This window comes from Engystomops pustulosus, chromosome 5, assembly GCF_040894005.1.
Source record: "Engystomops pustulosus chromosome 5, aEngPut4.maternal, whole genome shotgun sequence".
In the NCBI taxonomy this organism is placed as follows: domain Eukaryota; kingdom Metazoa; phylum Chordata; class Amphibia; order Anura; family Leptodactylidae; genus Engystomops; species Engystomops pustulosus.
The window spans coordinates 52,331,787-52,358,346 of NC_092415.1; the positions used below are offsets into that span (position 1 = coordinate 52,331,787).

Sequence of the window (26,560 nt, forward strand, 5' to 3'; positions counted from 1 at the left end):
CCCCTCGAGTATATAGGCTGCCTGCCTGCCCCCTCGAGTATATAGGCTGCCTGCCTGCCCCCTCGAGTATATAGGCTGCCTGCCTGCCCCCTCGAGTATATAGGCTGCCTGCCTGCCCCCTCGAGTATATAGGCTGCCTGCCTGCCCCCTCGAGTATATAGGCTGCCTGCCTGCCCCCTCGAGTATATAGGCTGCCTGCCTGCCCCCTCGAGTATATAGGCTGCCTGCCTGCCCCCTCGAGTATATAGGCTGCCTGCCTGCCCCCTCGAGTATATAGCCTGCCTGCCTGCCCCCTCGAGTATATAGGCTGCCTGCCTGCCCCCTCGAGTATATAGCCTGCCTGCCTGCCCCCTCGAGTATATAGCCTGCCTGCCTGCCCCCTCGAGTATATAGCCTGCCTGCCCCTCGAGTACATAGCCTGCCTGCCTGCCCCCTCGAGTATATAGCCTGCCTGCCCCCTCGAGTATATAGCCCGCCTGCCCCCTCGAGTATATAGCCTGCCTGCCCCCTCGAGTATATAGCCTGCCTGCCCCTCCCGGGCCGTCGCAGGCACCATGACATCAGCCGCAAGCGGACATCAGAGTGTGCCGATGTGGCTCACGTCACGAAGACTGTGACGGACCAAGACCCGATGTCGGAGCCACGGTGGATGCCGGGGAGTGTCAGAAGGGGAGTTGACTTTTTTCTGAAAAACTAGGCTAATACTCGAGTATATAAGGTATGTTGTCTACAAAAAAATAAAAGTTATAGTTCTTGTAAAGAAAAAAAGGTGATGAAAATGGCCGAGATTATACGTAGGTAAAATACGTTATGCTAAGCCAGGTTTTTCATCCAACATGAGACACTAAGATAAATTTGGCGCAGTTGTAAAATACTTGTATTCACGTCTTCAACACAGACAACAAATGGACTTTCAAAGATCTTTTGCAGACACAAAACGTTCTCACTGGTTTGAAAGAGCCCTAATAAAGTGGCACAGGATCCCTGTAGTGATCTTAAACGCAAGGCTTGGAAACATGGATAGACAGACCTGTTCCATAGTCAAAGAAACAGCACACATTGTTGTAATCTCCCTCCATAAAAAGTGCACCCACAGTCATTCCCACCACACATGGAGAGTACTTCCTATTAGCAGCACCAACATGTTTGCATTACCTGGAGGGAAATCCTATGTAATCTATCAATTTATGTGAAGGAGAATGACCCCTGCCACTGCTTCTCCCTTCTCTTATAAAGAGTGGGTGTAATCAAGAAATTCATGAGGGGTGGCAGTAATGTAACATATGGAACAGAATGCACAAGATCCAGCTGTGACCACTATCTCCGTTAGGGAGTGTTGTTGGTGGCGTCTACACAAAAGACAGGACAAACCCTCAAAATATGACGTGGACAAATGCAGCAACAGGATTTGGAAGAGAAATAATGACCTAGGCAAAATGTCCATGTAATAATCCTACCGAGCCATAAAAGTGACACTGGCCGCTATTCAAGAACAACTATCATTGTTCAAAGCAATGGTTTATGGTGTAATGTTAATGATTGTTTATATGTAATGTTTATGTGTAAACACCCTTTTTATACACTTGGATCTTTGTTGCCATCTCAAAGAGAAATAGGCGATAAATTCCCTTCAAAATAAATGAATTCCTTAGCTGTGGACACAACTGTACAGTAGTTAGGGTCAATACAATACAGGCAGTCCCCGGTTTACGTACAAGATAGGGTCCGGAGGTTTGTTCTGTTCTTTGTATGCAAGTCGAAACTGTATATTTTATAATTGAAGTTTTAGAGAATTTTTTTTGTCCCAGTGACAATTGGAGTTTCAAAATTTTTTGCTGTAATGGGACCAAGGATAATCAATAAACCTTAACTACAGACACCTTACAGCTGATCATGGCAGTCTAGGACTATAGTAAAGCATCTATAGAGATTCACCAAAGGTCACAGTTGGCAGAGGGGTCTGTCTGTAACTAGGGGTCGTCTGTAAGTCGGGTGTCCTTAAGTAGGGGATCGCCTGTACTATGTATTAACACGTGGTGCACTAATTATTAATTTCTGACTATATTACATATTTAGTTAGCCCTTGCAACATAAATTGAGATACATAGATAATAAGGGGAATAAAGCTTATCAAGGAATACTTTATCTATGTGTTCCCTGCAGTCCTCAAATATAGATAACTGATAAGTCTATTGAGTCACTGTGATCTGTACATGCAGATTTCTTGTCTCCTGCATATCTCCGAGCCTATTCTGTATACTGAATCCCTGTGAGGTCATTACCGAGGTCACAGTTCCTCAAGCAATTACTCAGAAGCGTAAGAAGCTTTTCTCCATATAATCACTTTGTTATTTTTTGTGACAGGCAACTAACAATTTCCGTTCACATGCAAAGTGTAGTGACACTTAAAGGAGCAATGACATGCTGCTAGATATTAATAACTGTAATTGATAGGCATGATTAAACAATCAGCTGTAGAACCAGTCCAGGAGGACATGAATTACAAGGAAAAACCCCAATGACCAGTGACAAAAGAAGGATTGCTAACTGGAAGATTTGTGTGAATAAGTAATTAACACAGCATAAAAAATAAAAGAGGAAGTGCAGGCTATGTATCCAACAATGAGGGGTTAATTGGGTCAATGAATTGAACTTTCAATTTTTCTTAGGGTGCATTCACATGGACGTATGACCGCCTGGCCGTAGCCGGGCGGGCACACATCATGCACGCTGTAGAGAAGGAGATGTGAGACCCGTACGGCCATTCCTACAGCTGGAGATACAGCATGTTCTATCTTCTTTGCGGCCATGGTACGGTAAGCACAGCAAGGCACGAGAGCCGCATATGGGGGACGTATATCCTGACGCAAATTTAAGGCCAGATATACATCCCACATACGTTCGTGTGAAAAACCCTTCGACTGGCTTCACATGAACGTGTGTGTGTTGGTCTAATCCCACAAACTGTACACAGTGCATAGAGTCCTTGCATTATACAGATATATGAAAGAGTACTGGCCGAACTGCAGCACCAGTACTGTAAGAACTGTTAAAGTGACAATGTTGCAGTTCATCCAGCAGACAGGGAGTCCTTGCATCTTATTTCCTACATAGTTGTGTAGCCATGGAGAAACATTTTAACCAGCAACCTATCTGGTCAATTTTCCTTTAAGGGTGGAAATAAGGTGTAGGGAGCTGGTAAGCCTGGGGAGATTCATTATGAAGGCCATTAACTCTCCCCATTTTCGTGGCCTCTCCGACCTACATGCCACTTTGGGTATGTTAGGTTGGAGAGCGTGCAGCGTGCGCAGAGAGTCCCTAGAGATTGAGGCTCAAGCTATTTGGAGTCTCCTCAAACTAATGTGAATGTTTATGGAAGCTATTTTGAAGTCTCTCCAGAGATGCTTACTTAGGTTTAGGTCAGGGCTCTGGCTGGGCCAGTCATGAATGGTCACAGAGTTATTCTGAAGCCACTGCTTTGTTATTTTATTTATTGTTCTTAGGTTCATTGTCTTGTTGGAAGATGAATCTTTGGCCCAGTCTGAAGCCCAGAGCACTCTGGAAGAGGTTTTCATCCAGGATGTCTCTGTACTTGGTTGAATTCATCTTTCCTTCAATTGCAGCCAGTTGTTTTCTACCTGCGGGTGAAACACAACCCCATAGCATGATGCTGCCACCACCATGTGTCACTGCTGGGATTGTATTTGGCAGGTCATGAGTAGTGCCTGGTTTTCTCCACACACAACGCTTAGAATCAAATCCAAAAGTTCAATCTTCATCTCATCAGATCAGAGAATCTCAATTCTCATAGTCTTGGAGTCCTTCATGTGTTTTTGTGTATGCAGGCTTTCATGTCTTGCACTGAGGAGAGGCTTCCATCTGCACACTCTGACATGTGGACGCTGCAGTGATAGTTGACTTTGTGGAACTTTCTCCCATCTCCCTGCTGCATCTCTGGAGCTCAGCCACAGTGATCTTGGGGTTCTCCTTTACCTCTCACATTATGGAGGCCAATGTGCTCTTAGGAATCATAAGTGCTGCATAATTTCGTTATAACCTTGGCCAGATGTGTGCCTTGCCATACTTCTGTCTCTGAGCTCCTTGGGCAGTTCCCTAGACCTTATGATTTCCAAGTGCTTTGACATGCACCAAGTGTTTTCTTGTCTAACCACTTTGCGACCGCCCGCCGTGTATTCACGGCGGCGGTCGGGTCGCACTGCATGGAGAGGGCTCACGGGCTGAGCCCTCTCCATAGCCGGTAAGTCTTTGCTGCATATTGCAGCAAAGGCTTACTGCTAGCACCGATCGCGGGTGTTTTCACAGCGATGGCTGCCAGCAAAGCTGCCGGCAGCCTCAAAAAGATAGCGGCGTATGTGCGCCGCCATCTTACCTGGGATCGCCGCTCCCCGTGACGTCATTGGTGGGCGGTGATCCGTCTCCATGGTAGCCTCGGGTCTTCCGAAGACCCGAGGCTATTTCGTTTTAGCACATTGTAATAAATGTGGAGGAAAATCCCCATATACTGCCATACTGTAGTATGGCAGTATATGATAGGATCGATCAGACAACCTAGGGTTAAAGTACCCTAGGGAGTCTGAAAAATAGTAAAAATAAAAATAAAAAAAAGTTTAAAAAAAAATTATAATAAAAAAACCTAAAATTTCAAATCACCCCCTTTCCCTAGAACTGACATAAATATAAATAAACAGTAAAAATCATAAACACATTAGGTATCGACGCATCCGAAAATGCCCGATCTATCAAAATATGTTAACGGTTTTCAATGCGTTTAACCCCGTAACGGAAAATAGCGCCCAAAGTCGAAAATGGCACTTTTTTGCCATTTAGAAAAATATTACAAAATCTATAAAAAGTGATCAAAAGGTCGTACAGTCCTAAAAATGATATCATTCAAAATATTATCAAATTTCGCAAAAAATGACACCACCCACAGCTCCGTACACCAAAGTATAAAAAAGTTATTAGCGCCAGAAGTTGGCAAAATCAAAAAAATAATTTTTGTACAGGAGGTTTTAATTTTTGTAAATGTATGAAAACATTATAAAACCTATACAAATTTGGTATCCCCTTAATCGTACCGACCTAAAGAATAAAGTAGACATGTCATTTGGGGCGCTCAGTGAAAGACGTAATATCCAAGCCCACAAGAAAATGGCGCAAATGCGTTTTTTCACCATTTTCACTGCTTTTGGAATTTTTTTCCCGCTTCCGAGTACATGGCATGGAATATTTAATACCATCACTATGAAGTGCAATTTGTTAAGCAGAAAACAAGCCGTCACACAGCTCTTTACGTGTAAAAATAAAAAAGTAATAGATTTTTGAAGGTGGGGAGTGAAAAATGGACATGAAAAAACAGGAAAGGGCCTTAACCGGTTAATAAATTAGTAAACATATTTACATCTCAGTTTTTTTCTGTCAATATGAGGTGCAGAGTGTACATTAATGAGCAAAAAAAAAAAAGAAGTTTGTGATCTTACCAAATGGCTGCAATGAAACATAGTGAAAAATTTAAAAGGGGTCAGAATACTTTCAGTACCCACTGTAAGCAGTGTGAGATAAACAATATTTTTTAACCCCTTAACGCTGAAGCCACTTTTCACCTTCCTGACACGGCCCATTTTTTTAAATCTGACATGTGCCTATTTAAGTGGTTATAACTTTGGAACGCTTTAACATATCCAGTTGATTTTGAGATTGTTTTTTCGTGACACATTGTACTTCATGCTGGTTGAGAAATTTAATCAATATATTTAGTATTTATTTATGAAATAAATGGAAATTTGGCAAAAATTTTGAAAAAAACAATGTTTTCCAAATTCAAAATTTTCTACTTTTTGGAAAGTTGGTCATATCACTAAAATAACTTGATAACTAACATTTTCCATATGTCTGCTTTAACTTGGCATCATTTTTCAAACATCTTTTCCTTTATTTAGGATGTTAGGAGGCTTATAACTTTAGGTGCAATTTTTCAGATTTTCACGAAAATCATCAAAACCTACTTTTGGAGGGTCAATTTAGTTAGAAGTGACTTTATAAGGCCTACATGACAGAAAACCCCCACAAATGACACCATTTTAGAAACTACACCCCTCAAAATATTCAAAACAACCTTTGGGAATTTTGTTAACCCTATTAGTGTTTCATGAGGGTGAAAGATAAATGAAAGTGAAATTAGAGAAATGTAATTTTATCTTACTATAGATTCATTGAACACTAAAATTTGCACCTTCACAATGGGTTAAAAAGGAAAATGCATTTTACAATGTTTAGGGCAATTCCTCCTGAGCATGCCATTACCCATTTTGTCACTGTACCCTGCTGTACGGGCACAGGGGGGCACTTGGAATGGAAAGAGCGTTGTTTCGTTTTTGCAGGGCAAATATGGCTGAAAAAGTTTTCATGTGTCAGGATGCATTTGGAGAGCCATAATGGTACCAAAACAGAGGAAAGCCCCAACATGAGACACCATTTTGGAAAGTACACCCCTTGGAGAGTTTAGCAACGTGTAATTTGTGTATTTTCCCCAACAGGTGTTTGATTCAATTAGGCCCCAAAAGGGAAAAAAGGTGAAAATTTTCTCAAAAAAGTCACTTTTACCCCAAATTTTTGTAAGACACAAGGGATAAAAGATGAAACAACCCCATAAATGTGTAAAACTATTTCTCCTAAGCACAGAACTGCACCACTTTTGCATATAAAGTGTTGTATGGGTACACAGTAGGGCTCAGAAGGGAATGAGGGGCTTTGGCCTTTTAGAAGCCAGATTTGACAATCATCCTTTACATGTGTCAGGATGCATTTGGAGAGCCCTAGTGGTACCAAAACAGAGGGGAACCCCAACAAGTGTCACCATTTTGGAAAGTGCACCCTTTGGAGAATTCAGCAAGGTGTAATACGTGTATTTTCCCCTACAGGTGTTTGCTTCAATTAGGTCCCTAAAAGGAAAAAGGTGAACATTTTCCCAAAAAAGTCACTTTTACGGCTAATTTTTGTATCCCATAAGGCATTAAAGATGAAACAACCCCAAAAAATGTGTACTAGCATTTCTCCCAAGTATAAAATTGCCCCACACATGCAAATAAAATGTTGTATGGGTACGCAGTGAAGCTCAGAAGGGAAAGAGGGGCGTTGGCCTTTTAGAAGCCAAATTTGACAGACATCCTTTACATGTGTCAGGATGCATTTAGAGAGCCGTAGTAATACCAAAACAGAGCGGAACCCCAACAAGTATCACCATTTTGGAATGCACACCCCTTAGAGAATTTAGCAAGGTGTAATATGTGTATTTGTCCGTAAAGGTGTTTGGTTTAATTAGGACTTAAATAGATAAAAGGTGAACATTTTCTTATAAAGGTCATTGTACCCCTAATTTTTTATAGCCACAAGGGATAAAAAAATGTAATAACCCCCCAAAATGTGTAAACCTATTTCTCTCAAGTGTAGAAGTACCCCACACGTGTATATAAAATGTTGTATGGGTGCACAGTAAAAGGAAAGGGGAATGTTTGCCTTTTAGAAGCCAAATTTGACAGAAATGTTTGACATGCATTTGGAGAACCCTAGTGGTATAAAACAGAGAAGAATCCGAAAAGTGTCCCTAATTTTTGAACGCACACCCCTTAGAGAATTTTGCAATGTGTAATATATGTATTTGCCCCTACAGGTGAATGATCCAATTAGGCCCTAAACATTAAAAAGGTGAAAATTTTCCTATAAATGTCACTTTACCGCTAATTTTTGTAAGCCACAAGGGATAATATATTAAATAACCCCGAAAAAGGTGTAAAACTATTTCTCCCGAGCGTAGAAGTACCCCACATGTGCATATAAAATGCTTTATGGGCGCACAGTAGAGTAAAAGAGGGATGTTTGTCTTTTAGAGGCCAAATTTGCAAGAAATCCTTCACATGTGTCAGGATACATTTGGAGAGCCGTAGTGGTACCAAAACAGAGGAAAACCCGAAAAGTGACCCTAATTGTTGAATGTACACCCCTTGGGGAATATAGCAAGGTGTAATATGTGGTATAGTGTAATACACATGGTGAAATGAGCATTTTGAACATATAGGTGGTTTCCAAATACGATGTGCGATGGAGTCCAAGATGGAAATTGCAATTATTTCTGGAAAGTTCAGTGCCCGTTATGTGGCGCCCCTTATGAAATAATGGAGGCGTACAGGGAGCAACGGGACATAACAGTTGCTACAATTATTCATTTTACCGAAATTAATTCACAACAGCTTGGGCGTGAATTGTGAATGTGTTGCGTATAAGGAGGTAGAATATACCAGGGGACCAACTAAACTTTTGTCACTCTGGAGTTGTCGCAGGTCTCTTAGTAGTATGTAGTGTCCATCCTAACTTCTCTTTTGGAACAGACTCTTTATTGAGTCCTACCATTAGAAGCAGCAGAATTCACCGGGAAAATGCTGTCCTAGCAAAACACAGGAACATCTAAACCAGAGATACTGGGGCCGTGTCCTTCTTGTCCCAATATTAGTTTCCTAATATCTTCCTCTTGAAAACGGAGAAATGATACGGCAGGACATGCACATTGGAACAGCTCGTAAGAGTTGTACACCATAATCTGTACATTGTGCACGGCCAGCGCTTTTGTACCATATCTTCGTTTTAGTAGGGAAATTATAGCCAAGTGTTGCTCTTATTCACCTTAGCGATGCCCATTGTGACGAATATTGCTGCTTTTGGCTGGACCAAATCGACCAGACAATAGCGACAAACATGGACAGAGGGGGGCAACAAAACCCCTCTGGACCGCAAAGCAAAATTGGTGGCTGTCAGGAACAGCCGCCACCCTGCCCCGATCACCGTGTCTACAGACATGGTGACCGGTATTACAGACGTCATAAGTAAATTCGCTGCTATTGGCTTGTCTGAATTGATGAGCCAACAGCAGCGATAATAAACTGGGGGTGTGTGGGGGGGACGTAACCCTTCTGGTCCATGGGGCAGGATGGATGGCTGTCAGGAACAGCCGCCATCTTACCCCGATCAGTGAACAGCCGCCGTCTTACCCTGACTGGTGTTGGAAAGTCACTACCCGCCGCACCGTTCTATAACAACGCTCGTTGGGAATAGGCTATACAATCTTTATTTATTTTTTAAGCAATTTAGACAAATAAGGGCTTATTTTTTGCGAGACGAGATGCACTGTAAAAAAACTTAATTTTAGTGGGTTTTTAGCTTATTGAAGCAATTTTATTAACTTTTTACGTGTGGAGGAAAATAAAATCATCAATTCTTGTTTTGGATTTTTAGCATTTTTTTGGGGGGGGTGTTCACTGTAGCATAACAATAATATATTATCTTTATTCTACGGATCACTACGATTACGGTGATACCTCATTTATATAGTTTTATTTTTATTTGTCCAATTTTATTGAAGGAAAACTAGAATAGAAAAAATTGCATTTGTTTTAGTATTGCCATTTTTATAGCGGCATAATTATAGTATTTTTTAGTTGACAGAGCTGGTTGTAAGCTTATTTTTTGCGTGACAAGTTGCTCTTTTTATTGGTATCATTTTGGTGCTTGTAACTTTTTCGGATCACTTTTTAGAACATTTTTTGTAAAGCAATTTGATAAAAAGTTTTAATTTTTGGCAAGTTTTTGGGGTTTTTTTTTTACCACGTTCACCGAGCGGGTCCAATTATGATTAGGATTTATTGTACAGATTGTTACGGACGCAGCGATACCAAATAAGTGGGGGTTTTTCGTGATTTAGTGGTTTTTATACTTTATTACTTGTGTAAAGGGAAATGTGGTGTTTGGGGGGACTTTCACTTTCTTTTATTATTTATTTTTATTGTAAAAAACGTTTATTTATTTATTTTTACTTTTTTTACAGGTAATGACATCTAAGCTTGAACAAGTGATCTTCTGATCACTTGTTCAAGCTTTTATACAGGTTACACAGTGCAATACAGATGTATTGCACTGTGTAATGTTAGACACTGAGCATGCTGCGCATGCCCAGTGTCTTACAGCCGGGTCCTGCCAGGAGGCAGGGACCCGGCTTCCGGACGAAGATCTCGCAGCCCCGGGCACCGGCAGTCCCGGGGCTGCGATCGGAGCAGCGGACCCCCCCCGGTAAGCGCCGCGGGGGGGTCCGATTCAACTTCTATTAGATTTAAATGCCTCTGACACGCCGCGGTCAGCGCGACCGCGGCGTGTTAGGGGTTAACACCCGCGATCGGAGAAATCTCCGATCGCGGGTGTTAGAGGCGGGTGTCGGCTATAATATATAGCTGACACCCGCAGCTTCTGGCCCCGGCTCCGTTCAGGAGCCGGGGCCAGAAGCTTGACGTAATAATACTGCATTTTGCGGGAACGCACCTCCCGCCATGCAGTACTATTACGTCAAATGTCGGGAAGGGGTTAAATATCACTATATTCCCTACTAATAGGCATTGGCCTTATTTTCAGTGAACAGTGATTTTTCTACTATACTTTACCAATTCTAATTTTAAGCAAAATTATATATATTTTTTTTTATTTTCTTGCCGCTCAATTCCAGGCCACCGTGTGAGCTGAGATGTCAAAATGAAGCTCAGGCTGGAGTCAAGCTGGGATGTGTCAGAATTCTTGGAGCATGCTCTAAGTTTAAGTAGCAGTAAAGAATGCTGCTCTCCTTCCTCCACATTTGACGTCAGTAGACAACTACTCGTCAGTGCTATCTGTCAATGGAAAATGCATGGAATTTCCTCACTTACAAGTGCTGGAGGATTTCAAGGAGAAGCCCTTCATATTCACATATTTTATGGATAGGCGCCACATTTTTAGAACAAAAAAATTATCCACTAAGAAGATTAGAAATAAACAGTATGATAAAATTCAATTAGACTACTCTGCTTATAACCTAAACACAGAACAGCTGAAAAGGGCCAGATAAGTGGGGGTCTAACTGGGGAAATTTACAAAACTTAAAAGGATATTCTCACCTGGGTTATCACATTTAGTTTAATTAATCTGCCATCTTCATACATAATTAAAAAATAACATACAAGACTGGTGTCATCCTTAGATAGGACCACTCCCGCAACAGTGGCCAGGCAGGAACTATTGGTTCCTGACCGATCATCTGTATTCAGCATTCATTACCACAGGACGGCTGAGGGACATGCAGTAACGCCTGGCCATTTCATATGCGCAAATAAACACATTGTTTTTGCAATCACTTAAGCAGCTGTGGTCGTATCCAAGGACAGCTGTCCTCCATTTCTAAGGGACCATATGACTGCGTTTATGGGAATTTATCTTCGTACGTGTACATTTTTGATAACATCCAATTGAAGAAAATTATATGGCAGATGAATAAAATTAAACAAGAATGACAAGAAGAGAATACCGTTCAATTTTAACTAAATTTAGTTAACTGCCGTCGTCTTCTCACTTAATTCCAGCAAATATCTTCATTAGTCTTCACATGCCAGGATAACATATTTTTATTTATTTATTTATTTTTTGCAGTTAAGTAGCTTGGGGCACTCTGTCACACAGGTGCTCGGAGGCAATAATTAAGCCCGCATCCTGCATGACGTCACCTGGCTCCAGCAGGGGAGATAGGTGACTAACAGCTGGGGGTGTGTCTAATTATTAGCCGAGAACGCCCAAGGCCGATTAACATAAATGTTTTTTGCAGGTATCCCAGTGTGCTTAGATGAATGCAGATATGTACCGGGATCCGGGGAAAACGCCATCATGTAAGTATATTTAATTTAAGTTACTACCTCGCAAGCCATGAGTAAGGACTTTGTCTGAAATGCGTAGGCCGATTTATGCCGTATAGCCTGCCTGTACTGCTGCGTCCCATGTGATTTTTACAGCATTTGGAATAAAGCTTCAAGATTTTAATGTAGGTACCACAGTGTTTTCCCTGAATCTTCAGGGTTAAGGTCTGGTTGCACGCACATGGTAAGAATGAAATTTTTGTGTTTCTTATTGAAGGTCTTGAGTGCCTCTTGAGTGATGAAGTATGGAGTATACAGTCATGGCCAAAAGTTTCGAGAATGATACAAATGTTAATTTGTCTACTGCATCAGGTTTTATAATGGCAATTTGCATATACTCCAGAATGTTATAAAGAGTGATCAGCTTAACAGCAATTAATTGTAAATTCAATATTTGCCTAGAAAATGAACTTTTTTCCTCAAAACACATTTCAACTTCATTGTAGACCTGCCATAAAAAGAAGTAGCTAACATCGTTTCAGTGATTGCTCCAGTAACACAGGTGTGGGTGTTGATGAGGACAGGGCTGGAGATTATCTGTCATTAAGTAAGAATCACACCACTGTACACTTTAATAGGAGGCTGGTGCTTGGCATCATTGTTTCTCTTCTGTAAACCATGGTCATCTCTAAAAAAAACACGTGCAGTCATCATTGCACTGCACAAAACTGGCCTAACAGGGAAGAGTATTGCAGCTAGTAAGATTGCACCTCAGTCAACAATCTATCGGATCATCAAGGAATTCAAGGAGAGAGGTTCCATTGTTGCCAAAAAGGCTCCAGAGCAACCAAGAAGGACCAGCAAGCACCAGAACCGTCTCTTAAAAGTGTTTCAGCTTCGGGATCAGGCTACGAGCAGTGCAGAGCTTGCTCAGGAATGGCAGCAGGCAGGTGTGAGTGCATCTGCACGCACTGTGAGGCGGAGACTCTTGGATCAAGGCCTGGTGTCAAGGAGGGCAGCAAAGAAGCCACTTCTCTCCAGAAAAAACATCAGGGACAGACTGATATTCTGCAAAAGGTACAGGGAGTGGACTGCTGAGGACTGGGGTAAAGTCATTTTCTCTGATGAATCCCCTTTCCGATTGTTTCCATCTAGAATATAGCTTGTTCGGAGAAGACAAGGTGAGCGATACCACAAGTCTTGTCTCCTGCCAACTGTAAAGCCTCCTGCAACCATTTATGTGTGGGGTTGCTTCTCAGCCAAGGGAATTGGCTCTCTCACAGTCTTGCCTAAAGACATCCGTGAATAAAAAATAGTACCAGAATGTCCTCCAAGAGCAACTTCTCCCAACCGTCCAAGAGCAGTTTGGTGATCAGCAATGCCTTTTCCAGCATGATGGAGCACCTTGCCATAAAGCAAAGGTGATAACTTAATGGCTCAGGGAACAAAACTGAGATTTTGGGTCCATGGCCTGGAAACTCCCCAGATCTTAATCCCATTGAGAACTTGTGGTCAATCATAAATAGACGAGTGGACAGACAAAAACCAACAAATTGTGACAAAATGCAAGCATTGATTGTGCAGGAATGGACGGCTATCAGTCAGGATTTGGTCCAGAAGTTGATTGAGAGCTGCCAAGGAGAATTGCAGAGGTCCTGAAGAAGAAGAGTCAACACTGCAAATATTGACTTGCTGCATTAACTCATTCTAACTGTCAATAAAAGCTTTTGTTACTCATAATATGATTGCACTTGTATTTCTGTATGCGATAAAAACATCTGACAAACACACATAAAAACCTGAGGGCAACAGATCATGTGAAAATATAATATTTACGTCATTCTCAAAACTTTTGGCCAAGACTGTATGCTTTATTAAAACAAATTGTGGACTATTGGGCAAGTGAAAATGTAACATAATGCTACCAAGAAAAGGTTATTGTTCACCAAGCATTATTATCAAAAATTGTTGCCACTCTTTTCAAACATGCTTAAGATTGGTGGAGGAGCCAAACTATCAGGAGGAGGAGGGGGTACTATACCCTAAACCTAAATTCCATCACACAATACCTTCCAAAGAAGATACAAGCCATGTCACAAAAAAAAATGCAATTTTAAATCAGGAAATATTACAGGATAACTTATGAAAGTATAATAGTGTACGAGGATGAATAATTTATATTTAATAATACCTCTGCTGCAATCCCACAGCATAAGCAGCATGAAAGTAAGGAATGCTAAAAGCCAATGGAGTTACTTATTACACAAGATATTTTCGAGGGACAATTATATTATTTTCCATCTCCAGATATGGCAATGAGAAAAAATCCCTGGATTAGTAACTAAAAAATATAATATTTTAGGGATCCAAATCCCCATCTCGGACCATAGTATCATCTTGTGGCAGATTCAGTCTTAATGCTCTATGATGATGGTAAAAGCTTCTTTCTGTTATGTAGAGTACTCCCATTTAGATAAATGTTTTTTCATGAAGAACAATTATCTAGAGATTGTTTTGGATCCGTTGGATTATATTTCATCTACAGGCAGTTACACACAAGATAGGTTCTTGAGGTTTTTTTCTTAAGTTGAATTTGTATGCAAGTAGGAACAGCATAATTTATAATTGTTAATTTTGACAAAATTTTTATAGTCCCAGTGACAATTGGATTCTCAAAAAATGTTTGCCGTCATGGGAACAATGAGCATCAATAAAACTTCATTACAGACACCTTACAGCTGATCATTGCAGCCTGGAACTAAAGTAAAGCATCCAGAGAGCTTCACCAGAGGTCACCGTGGGCAGAGAGGGCCCTCTGTAACTAGGGGTCAGGTTGTACTTAAGTTGGGGACGGCCTGCTCTTGTTATAGAGCATATTGAATAGTGTAGTACTAGCAACTGCAGGACTGTAAAGACCACCCATTGTCACCTATTTCATGATAATTAGCAAATCACTGCTGACATACACAACCTTGATGTCACCCTTTAAAATTGTTGAACCATTGGGCATTGTAACATAATTAATATAGTACTAAAAAACAAAGAAAAATATCAGAATATGCAAAACACCAGGGAAAGATTAATACCGTACTTATTTGTTGAGAAAAAAAAAGAAAGAATTCTTCTAGCAGATGCTAAATGTCTCGTCCTTTTTCCTCTCACCAATGTATCCCCTTCATTGTCTTCAGATGCTGCAGCCAAATGCATATTTTGTGCTTGACATTTATGGGACATACTAATTTATTATTGTTATAGCGCCAGAACAAAAGGATTGTATTAAATTCATGCCAGGACAAACACAGTCATAAAATGGCTATAATCTACAGTTATAATAATTCTATTTTCCAGCAAAGATGTGGCTATGTTTATTTCTGTATGTATAATGATTTTTCATAGACGTCATATTATACAGATGCATTGGATGTCCTGTATTAAAAATATTAGAACCAAATATCAGTTAATCAGTTACCAACATATGCAAAGCGAAAGGAACCCATAACAAAGAAACTTAGTTGAACCCGGGGAACTAAAGTAGCCCGTACAGAAGAAACGTGGTCAAACTTCTGTATATTTGTCTGGCTATATCATGTGTAAGGTAATGTGACAACCAACCCCATACAGGTGATGTTGGGGGAAAGAGGAATCAGATTGGTGAGATCTCAACAGCTCATCTGCATCTGCTCACTAATATAGACCTCAAATAGTTGCCTATTCACAGATTGATCTATTAGATCTGAAGAATGTTACAAGATATCTCAACTACACAATTTTTTGTAATACATAGACTGTATTACGCACCGAATGGTGTAAAAGAGATGGGGTATAGAAATGTATTAAAGATGTAATATAGAGGAAGCGCATTCAAAACACTTGTGGTGGACTTGCAGGGTGTGTAAAGATTTACATGGGATATTAAAGGGAACCTGTCAGGACAATTATGGACCTGTGGTTTAGAGTCCCAAATCGCCCCGTAAGAGTTCCAAGGTGAGGCCAGTAAAAAAAGAAAAACAAAAAAAAAACATTAATACTTACCTGCTCCAGAGCTCTCGGCAGCTGTGCGTAGATGAAGCCAGAGTTGTACACTCCGGTTTCACTGCGTTTGTGCAATGAAGAAGGGGGTCGTCTCCCGGCTTCATACCGTAACGTGAGAGGAGGCGCATGTTAGCAAGAATTTTAGATGCAAGTCTGATGTGCCTCATTGACTTGCATCTAGGTATGTTTATGTTTATATGTTTATTTGTTTACATTGCCCCCACCTTGAGAGCTCATAAAGGCTGTTTTGGGACCCTAAACCACAGGTCCATATGGAACTGTATTTGGTTTAGGGTCACAAAAATGGTGACATGTCCTCTTCAAAGGAAATCTACCATCAAAATTAAGCATGATACTCATAGATCAAAGCACTGCCACTGTGGTAACCTTCTTTTATTTGTTATTTATTGCCTCTTTCTTTTTAAAATCACCTCTAAAACAATGCTGATCAGCCAAAAATGCTCTAAGGGGTGCATTACCAGAGCCCCTCCATGATGCAGCTTCACTGGCTGTTACATGGTTCAGGAGCACTTCCATTTCCCACCATGTGAGATTACATCAGGCAAAGGATGGGGGAAATGCAGAGAGAGGATAGTGAGACATGCTCCTATACAGTGTAAGGCTGCATTCACACTACGGCGGGCACACGTCGGGTGCTCTGGAGAGGAGGATAAGTGAGCTCTGCTCACCCAACCCCTCTCAATAGAAAATAGATCCACACAGCCGTTCTTACAACCAAAGATAAAGCATGCTCTATCTTTTATGCGGCCACGGCACGGTGAGCACACATTGTGCTCACCGTAGCAAGAAGAGCGCCATAGACGCCTACGGGGAAACATATATTCGGCTGCAAATTTGTAGCCTTATATCCATTCTGCATATGTTTGTGTGAATGCAGCCTAAAAGTCTGTAACACACCCAGAGCCCTTCTGGCAAATTATTAATTTCTTTTCTAGGTGATCCTGACGTGTCAAGACTTGCAAAGGACAGCGCCAGTATAAAGAATAGGAGCTTTTTTTGTTTTTTTTACTGGTTGATTTCCTTTAAAAGTATCAATGGCAGAGTACAGACCATGATCACTGGGCAAGGAAGTGATGTGTTAAAGAAGAATTGGCAGCTTGTTGTACAAACAGAAGGAGGCGGTAATGGGCTCCGCATAGGTGAAGACAAGTGGTTTATTATTTTTGCAGGTTTTTTTTTATTTGCAAACAACCCCTTTAAGGTATTTTATAACGTACAGAGCTGCCAGCTTAAAACGCAGGTGAAGTCCCATTTAACGTCGGGCGGACGGATACGCAAGCTTGCGTCCTACCTTTCCCCAAGTTACGGTGCCATCCATCGCTATGGTGAGGGGAGGGGTCACCCCTCCTCCTCTCCATCATGGCGAATGTATGCCTGCCAGGCCTTATACATTCGTGTGATTACAGCCTTAAAGTGATTCTTTAACTCTGAATGATCATAATAATTATGGATATCCAATCTTGATGTTGAAGTCAATAACATCTAAGGCCCAGTTCAACATAGAAGAAATTACCCCACATGTAAAGCCATCTCAGTAGGTTACACTTACCATGGTGGATAGATATGTATTATGTCACTAGGTCCCAGTTTCAGCTGTGCAGCAGTCTGCCTAGTAAACAGAGCTATCAGCTTTGGGATATCTTTAGAGGGACCATCATCATTCTGATTTTCTGTCAATGACTGACAAAGTGCAATAAGCATAGAGCATTCCTCATGAACCTCTGATATCCTTAAAACGAGAGTCCCGGATTTGTCACCTGGAGAGCAATAAGGACACAATGAGCATCTTTAATTATATCAAAATGCCATATTTCATTGTAAATTATAGTTGCTAATGAAGATGTCTGATAGGAAAAAAAAATTGCCCATTATTAGAAAGTTTAATAAAAAATAAAACACCAACACCACCATTCCTCTGCTCTGGGATAAGTTTACTTGGCTACAGAAATTACATGCTGTATACATGGATAGTGTCAATGTCATGTAAGAAAACTCCAAAAATCCTCAAATTAAAGGGAACCTATCAGAAAGAGAATGCAGTCCAATCTGCCAGCAGCATGGTATAGAGCAGGAGTTGCTGATCAAATTGAAGTTAAGTGACTACTAGAGTAAACAGCAATATGTAAATGAGCAAATGGCAAGTTATACTGAATCTTTTCCCACAATACTACAGAATGTATCAGACTGCAGGGAACCGCCTGCTCTATAATGTGCTGCCGGAAGATAGGTATGCATAGTGTATAGGTATTTCATAGAGGCAGATGCCCTTTAAAGAGTAACTGAGACTTTAAAATATTTCTTTTGAAGTAGAGCAAGTGAATAGACTTTATTAAAATAAACATATTACATCTGTGCCGTTTTGTTCTGTAGTGAGCAGTGTATATGAAAGCCTTCTGAGGTTCCTTCACTTCAGACAGATGAGCAGGGTAAATATTAACTCTTTCCATACCTAGAATTCAGCTCTCTGAGGCGATTACACTATCCATGGAATGTCTGTATGAATAGGGCAACATATTTCTCTAATAAAGTATACAGGCAGTCCCCGGGTTACATACAAGATAGGTTTTGTAAGTTTGTTCTTAAGTTGAATTTGTATGCAAGTCAGAACTGTATATTTTATAATTATAGTTCCAGACAAAGTTTTTTTGGTCTATGTGACAATTGGATTTTAAAAATTTTGGGTTGTCATAAGAACCAGGATTAACACTAAAGCTTCATTACAGACACCGGTGATAACTGGTAGAGCTGTTGTAGCCTAAGGCTAAAGTACAGTAAATTACCAACCTCCAGAGGTCCGTTTGTAACTAGGGTTCATCTGTAAGTCGGGTGTTCTTAAGTAGGGTACCGCCTGTATTACAAAGTTTACGATTTCCAATTATACTACCAATTCATAAAATGTTGTCAAAAGTTTAGTAAAAATGTACAAGTCTATTTACTGGGAGCAAATTAGTCCTGGTAGAGGTTTATCCTGTACTTTCTCTCCTCTTTGGCGAAGAAATGGAAAACTAAATGTGTGCTACTCATTCCATGGGTTCCAATCAAAGTGGTAATAATGCAAAATTAAAAATATGCCACCTACACTTAATTTGCCAAAATAGCTTCCATTGGTATATATTTGCAGTTCCTGTTTAATTCTCCACTCAAATAATGGAAGTGTTACAAATAGACACTAATGCAAGCTGGAGGTTTTGTCCAGGGTCATGTAAGAGTAAATTTTTTCCCTTAATTTCCTAGTAGGAATACAGGCGGTCCCCTACTTAAGGACACCTGACTTACAGACAACAACTCTCTGGAAGCTTTACTATAGTCCCAGACTACAATGATCAGCTGTACGGTCTCTGTAATGAAGCTTTTTTTGATAATCCTTACAGAAAATTACAGCAAAAAAATGTGTAACTCCAATTGGCACTTCGGCAAAAAATTTTTTTGTCTAGAACTACAATGATAAAATATACAGTTTCGACTTGCATACAAATTCAACTTAAGAACAAACCTATGGACCCTATCTTGTATGTAACCCGGGGACTGCCTGTAGTCCAATATGGAGCTATAGAAAATATCCATCAGAACTGAACCATTATGAGGAATACATTTTATACTAAAATAAACACCAGGAAAGTTAACAACCTTCATGCTTTACAGATTGGGACAGTTGGAAGAACATGTTTCTCCAAATTTATTCCTTAGACACCTGGTTTTTCACAGTCAAGAAACAAAATCAGACCTAGTAACTAGTTTACCCTAAGGCCCATGATGTCTCTATTATGAAAATGTGCCACAAACTCAACCTTGTGTGGCCCTAAAAAGCCGGTTTTAGACTGAAAGTGAATATCTGAGGAGAAAGCTAAAAAAACAACAACAAAGGTTTCAAACTGAAATAAAAAAACTGGAATAGTATAGAGACAGGTTAAATAGTAATGTGTTAGGAACATCAGCATACATCTAAAGATCACTTTGTACATTATTAAATATTACCTTAATAATTACCCAATAAAATATTACCTTACCCAATAAAGAAAACAAAAAAAAAAAACATTCCAATGGGCAACAGATTATTCTTTTGTCAATATGTTAAAGGAGATCTACCATAAAAAAAAAAACAAGAGACCCTTACTCATAAATCTAGGCACCATGACGCTGGTAATCTTCTTATATTTCTTATCCAACTTTTACAATTATGCTAATGCACACTACCAGAGCCCCTCCATGCTGCAGCTTCACAGGCTGTTATACTGTGCAGCAGCACTTCCCCTTGTCTCCCTCAGCCTGCTATAATCTCATGTTTCAACATACAGTGGGAGCGGGTAACAATCTCCAGGACCCTTCGGGCTCATTAGAATAATTTTAAAAGTAGATTTTAGAAGGAAGGAGGCCATGGATAAGAAATATAGATAGATCACAGGCGCAGCTCCTTGATCTCTGGGTAAGTGTCCCTGGTTTATCATGCTTGAATTTGATGATAGCACAATGATAATGATTGCAGAATCCAATAAACATTACATCTTACCTAGAGGTATTTTGCAATCAGATTCTCGCTGATGCCTCCAAAAAGTAATGGCAGACCTCTCTCTATTATGCAGACGATTCAGCCTTTCAGCTAGGCTTCCCCTACAGAGAATTCAAGAATGTGCCACATGGCCAAGAGTTGGCGTTAATTTTTGCCAAAGGACAGAATAAAACATACAGATGAGACTATTTACTATCTATTCTCCTCAAAGAAACATTGGAAAAAGAGCATTCTGCCGAATTGTCCAGACCCTTAAGCATAGTTAAGAAGCTCTTAAGACCTAATAAAATGTGCAATTTGTTTTACAAAGAAAATGTATAATTTACATGCCAAGTAGACTTGTCTTAATTCTAAGCTGCATGAGTTTCTGTTTACTGCTTTAGGAAAAAAGCAATAGAATAATCTGTGTGAACGATGTCGATGACTCTGAATGGTTCAGTCTATAAGCTTTATGCTACACTTGCCATGTCAAGTGCCTCCGTTCTTCTATATTTCTGTTATCTATCATAAAGCTCACTGAATAAATGCACCTTTAAAAAAATAAAATAAATTATAATGAACACTAAATGTTCGCAAAAAATGAACAGATCCATATTTTCTAAACTGTATTTACTTTAAAACCAAATAAGGAAAACAAGAAGTGTAAAACTTCATATACATACTAGAATTGCACATAAAATAATTTTGTTCACAAATCAAAATATTTTCAGAACGAAAACCTGTAAAATTGTATAATCTAGCAGGACGTAGCAGTGATTGTTTATGCTGCAGCCGTATCATGGTAGACTTCCTACCAGGAGCAAAAGACAGTTTGCACTCCTATTCTTGTCGTCATAGACCTGTATAGTTTATGATACAATAGCTCATCCATGGGGAATACAAAATAAATCTACAGCGTGCTATCAATTTTTCTTATTTTTTTTTATAAATAGCAGGTTACATCCACTCTGGTTTCCTTACAGCTTCACTCTCTCGTGCCATAGATTTGCAGAAAATCTATCACCAGGATGAAAAATTGTAAACCAAGCACACATACATGCAGGTGTCTACCCACTCTGCTCTTTTTTTAGCTTCTTATGCCCTTGTTTTTACAAAAAAATTTTTTTTTACAAATATGTAAATAAAGGGTTCCAGGCTCAATTGTTAGCCATGATAAAGCATGATAAACCAGGACACTTACTCACAGATCAATGTACTGTGGCTGTGGTAATCTTCTTATTTTTGTTATCCATGGATCCCTTCCTTCTAAAATTAACTTTTAAAATGTTGCTAAACAGCCAGAAGAGCTCTGTGGGTCATTACCAGAGTCCCTCCATGCTGCAGCTTTATTGGTTGTTACACTTTGTGTGCTGAGAATTTCACTGCTGGCATGAGATTACAGCGTGATAACAGCAGGGGTAAGTGCAAGACAATGTAACAGCCTGTGAAGCCAAAACGGGGGGGGGGGGGGGGGGGCTTTGGTCATGACCCCCAGGAGCCCTTTGCTTTCATTAGCATAATTAAAAATATAGAATTTTAGAAGGAAGGAGGTCATGGACAACAAATGTAAGAACACAACAGTCACGGTGCCTGGATCTATGATTGTGTCCTGGTGTATAATGCTTGATTTTGATGGTAGATTTTCTTTAAACTGCACAACGTTATTTAGGGGCAGATAAAGTTGAGGGCAAATATGCAAAAAGGGAAATTTTGCAGATAAGAAACTGACATGGAGTAGATTGGGGAAAGACATTGCATCTTGGCCGTCTCTACTGAAATGAAGCCAAGCTACAATACTAGACAAAACCCATGGACAACTCCTTCTTCGGGCCCATTCACACTTCCTGGAGCAATTACCTGGACTAATCACAACTTATCTGGACTACATTTAGAGCATAATAGTGATTTATAATTCTGTAAATTCTAGAACTACTACAGCACTAGTGTTCTGTAACAATAAATTTCATGTAACAATAAATACCGTATTTTTCGGACTATAAGGCGCACAAAAAATCCTTTGATTTTCTCAGAAATCAAAAGGTGCGCCTTATAGTCCAGTGCACCTTATATGAACTATACTTACAGACAACAGCTGCCTTGAACTGTGCACAGGTCTGCCACCTGCTGGTCATTCATCCTTATAATCAGGTGCGCCTTATATATGAACCTAGGCATTTTAGAAGGCATTTATTGATGGTGCGCCTTATACTCCGGTGCGCCTTGTAGTCCGAAAAATACTGTATATGAAAAATGTAGATTCTTAGGTATGTCAAGCCTATACACTTCCAGTATGAGTATGATGGATTTGCTCAGAATGTATTAAGTATTTCTGATCATTGATTAATTTGCTTAGAGAAGTGATCCTATTGTATAAATATGCCTACCCTGGTATCTTAAAACCCTAGACTCAGTTATGACTCTGCCTAATAGTGAAGGCTCCTACATAAAATCATAGAAAGTCTTTCTACTGCTCCAAATCTTAATACAAATGATGGCTGATAGAGTACATGTTGTCACTAGCAACAGTGACTTTCTTTAGCCATGGAGTGTGTTAATTCACACCACTGTTTCTAAGGTAAAGCAAGGTTAAAGACCAGATAAGGCCCATGACTAGGCATGTGCATACAATTACGTGCATGTTTTTCCACATGTGAGGTGGAAAATATTTTCCTCAGAACTTCTACTTTATAGTTTTAGGCTTATTTGGAAACTTATCAAGTGAAATTTTTATTGCCAAGTCTATTTGGCAGAGACATTTCTATCTACACAGAGTAAACATACAATATCTAGTCCTATATAATACAAAGTAATGTAAAGTACAATATGAATATAAATGGGAATCTTCTCGCTCTTCTCACAACCATCTCTAGGACTTCTCCTGTGGCCCCCATACTATGGAACTCTCTACCAAAATATGTCCCCAGCTTTCCAAACATAACCTGAAAACCCACCTGATTAAGGCTGAATTCACACGACCGTCGGAGGGACATAAATACTTGCGTATATAGCTTGGGGCCGTACATACGTCCCCCATAGACGACAATGGCCGCACGGAGCGAGACGTGTGCCACCTTTCCCAGTGTTACGGCGCCGTGCACCATAAATCGCTATGGAGAGGGGAGGGGTCACCCCTCCTACTCTTCATCGCTGAGAACGTATGCCCGCTGGCATACGTTCATGTGAATACAGCCTAAGATTGCCTAGAACACACATTAACTGCCCTGCTCCCACACATCATGTCTCCATCCCACCCCCCACCCCCACATGTTCCAGATCGCTCTAGTTTTTGTATTTGGACTTGTCTTTATATAATGTATGTGAATTCCTTATTGATCGTACAGCACTATGGAATTAACCTCTCTACGCTCAGGGGCGGGTTTAATCCGCAACTGAGCACTGGTCATTCACAGATAAATGACGGATGTGATGGATATATCTGTCGCTGAGCTGATGCCGAGAAGTTGGGTACCTGCGGTCGGAGTGAGCTCCGATCATGGGCGTTTAACCTGTTAAATTATGAATTCAGCATACTTAGCATAATTTTAAAAAGTTGATTCTAGAAGATGGTAGGCTATGGATAGCAAATATAAAAATATTACCATAGTCATAGTCCCTGGATCTATGAGTATGTGCCCCTGGTTTATCATGCTTGGTATGTTAACTTTAATAAAAATATGATACAAAGGGTTTAAAATGTTTAGTTCTGCTATATAACCAAACCTATGCTGAAATATGTAGTAGATGTTGTGATATAGATAACATGCAAATTGATTCCCATTATATTTACTAATCTTTAGTCATTTCCTGGAAAATTAATAGCAGACCGCAAAGACAGTTTCCAATGCCAGAAATGGAAATCTCAACAATTCAGTCAAGCTATGAGGCTCATAAGCAAACAAGGCACCGTGCACCTACAAAATTTGCAGCAAGCATGTCAGATGATCTGCACTCAACCTGAATATTTCTGCTTTTCTTAGCACTTGGCATGAAGGAGGTTGAAATGGGCCACCAAGTAATAGGACATATTCCATGCAGGTGTGTTTGTAAAACCTCATGGACTCTTACAGCAAATGTACTGCCTACAGAAGATTTCATAAGTAAGTCAAGGTTGTTCATGCCATAAACCCGCCTATAGTAGCATTCACCTCCAGCAAACATTTCCTGTAGTTAAGACCACCTACTCTGAATTGTCCATTCCCCCCCCCCAAAAAAAAATTCATCTATTCTTTAGCCAATTTATTTTTGTTGTTCGGATCACTGTTTTGTAAGGTCTGTCGCTTGCTCTTGGGTTTCTAGACTGCTGCCCTAGCTTCACGCTTCCTTATATTATCAGAAGGATTTCAAACCTTAAGGCCCTCAAAAAAACCCATTCTTGTTTATGGTTTTCTAATAGGAGAAATGTGAAGTTTTCGCAATTTTCAGAATATACCAAACCAAATAATCTGCACAGAATGAAAAAACAACATGCGTTTTAAACAGAAGCTTCTTACTTGAACCCACTCCATACCCATATGTACTGGCACTTTATTATGTAACTGTAGCGGTTTGCACATATGACGACGCCCAATGAAATTGTATAATTATATGTTTTTGTGATGTGCAGAGGCATTAGATGGACTATCGGGAACGATTTACTATATATTGTATTCTAATGTTGTAATTGTTTTTTCTTTCTAACTTTGTCAATAAAATGAATTGTATTTTTAATTATGTAGTCATGAATTATAAGAGGACCGAGTTTCACTTATGCATTGGTTGCTGGGTATTGAATTTTCAGAATATGTAGTATGTCTTCTATTGTGACTCTTGGGTCCATTCTCCCCTTTCAGGATTGCCCACTGTAAACTTGATTTTATTATGACAAGGTGACAAACCCTAGGGAGCGTAGGAACATATTGTCTCCATTTGTACTTAGGAATGACGTACACCCAGGTCTTCAGCAATGTTTATGTAACCTTTACTAATGTCTCTATTATGTATCTTATGAAAGTTGTTCTTTTTAACACAATCTTTCTTAAAGTGTAACTAAACTTTAAAAAAAATAAAAATCAATCAATCAATAATGACGATGAGAATATTAAACTTTGCAATATACTCTAGGTATGTAAATACCGTAATCATTATTTTGTTCCACCCACTGTATATTTACAGCCAGCATTTTGGGCCCCACAACCAGCACCATAGTATATTAATAGTGTAGGCTACGTAGTTAGGTCTTTGAGGGTTTTCCTACAAAAGAAAATTCTCAAATCTCAATCCATTAGTGATGTTTACACAATATAGATCATTGTAACCCCTTACTTTACAATTTTACTCAGTTTAATTGCTGTTTTAGCTCCTATCACTCCCTACGCTGGTCAGTGCAAATTCCCAGGGTTTGGGCGGGGACTCTCTTAGCAGACACATTGGGCCTCATTTAGTTACCCGGTGCAGTCGTGATCCCACGGCGTGTTCTCCGATGAGGATTCTGGTAGGTGTCGCTGCTGCGCTGAGGTCCGCTGAGGTCCACCTGGTTGTCCGACGGCCACGCCCCCCCCCGAATTCTGTCGCGTGAAAGCCGTCGCGATTGTGTCGAAATTGATCGCGTGCACCAAAATCCTGGCGGAATTTGGCGCAAAATGGAAAATTCGGGAAACCCCACAGAAATGCGGCAGCGGAGCCCTTAGTAAATGAGCCCCAGTATGATCAACCTAGTTCTATGGCGTGACCATGTGGTTACATTACCAGGGTACAAGGTTCATATACACTTTCATCTGGTTTCTGAGATTGCACTAACACACCGACACATAGAAAGATAGATGAGACAGATCAGAGATGCATGAGATGCCTATTACACAGGGGCATGACAGGCAGAGGCTGACAGAATTTTATACAGTCAGCACTGCTACATCTCAGTGCTCATAGATATGTGCCTGCCTCCCCCTTCCCCGGATCACGTATCTCCTTGTAGTTTGCAGCTCCTCTCTTCTCAAAATGTGCTGGCAGGAAGTGATGAGTGTCTGTGAGCCCTGTGCTAGAATGCAGAGGGCGGGGCAACAGGCCCAGAGCAGAGAGAGACAGAAACTCAGCAACAGAGTCACACAGGAATCCAAAATGGCGACTCGACCCCAAGTCAGAAGTTACAGGGTCGTGTCTATGGGCACCAGCAATGATAGAGACAGATTAGACTTAAATCTGTGAAATGCTCAAAGGATGACTTTTTAGAAACACTGTTTATGCTTGTAGAAAGGCTCTTTAGCGCCCCATGACTAGTATACAACAGTGCTAGAATAACAAAAGACCCACGATGTCCACGGTAAAATAA

At 40.3% G+C, this 26,560-nt stretch overlaps 1 protein-coding gene across 3 annotated transcripts in view; it reads right to left on the reverse strand.

Moving 5' to 3' along the window:
* Positions 1-26,560, reverse strand: part of SPIDR (scaffold protein involved in DNA repair) — a 259,050-nt gene that overhangs the window by 169,064 nt on the left and 63,426 nt on the right. For 2 of the 3 annotated variants that reach the window (XM_072151951.1, XM_072151950.1), the window contains exons 7-8: positions 20,278-20,378; positions 17,320-17,527 (exon numbers count right to left, since the gene is read on the reverse strand). The exons of the other annotated variant lie outside the window; for it this stretch is intronic. In XM_072151951.1, the coding sequence (XP_072008052.1) occupies positions 17,320-17,527; positions 20,278-20,378 (309 nt within the window). The remainder of the gene's footprint in view (positions 1-17,319; positions 17,528-20,277; positions 20,379-26,560) is intronic. 3 annotated transcript variants of the gene reach the window in all.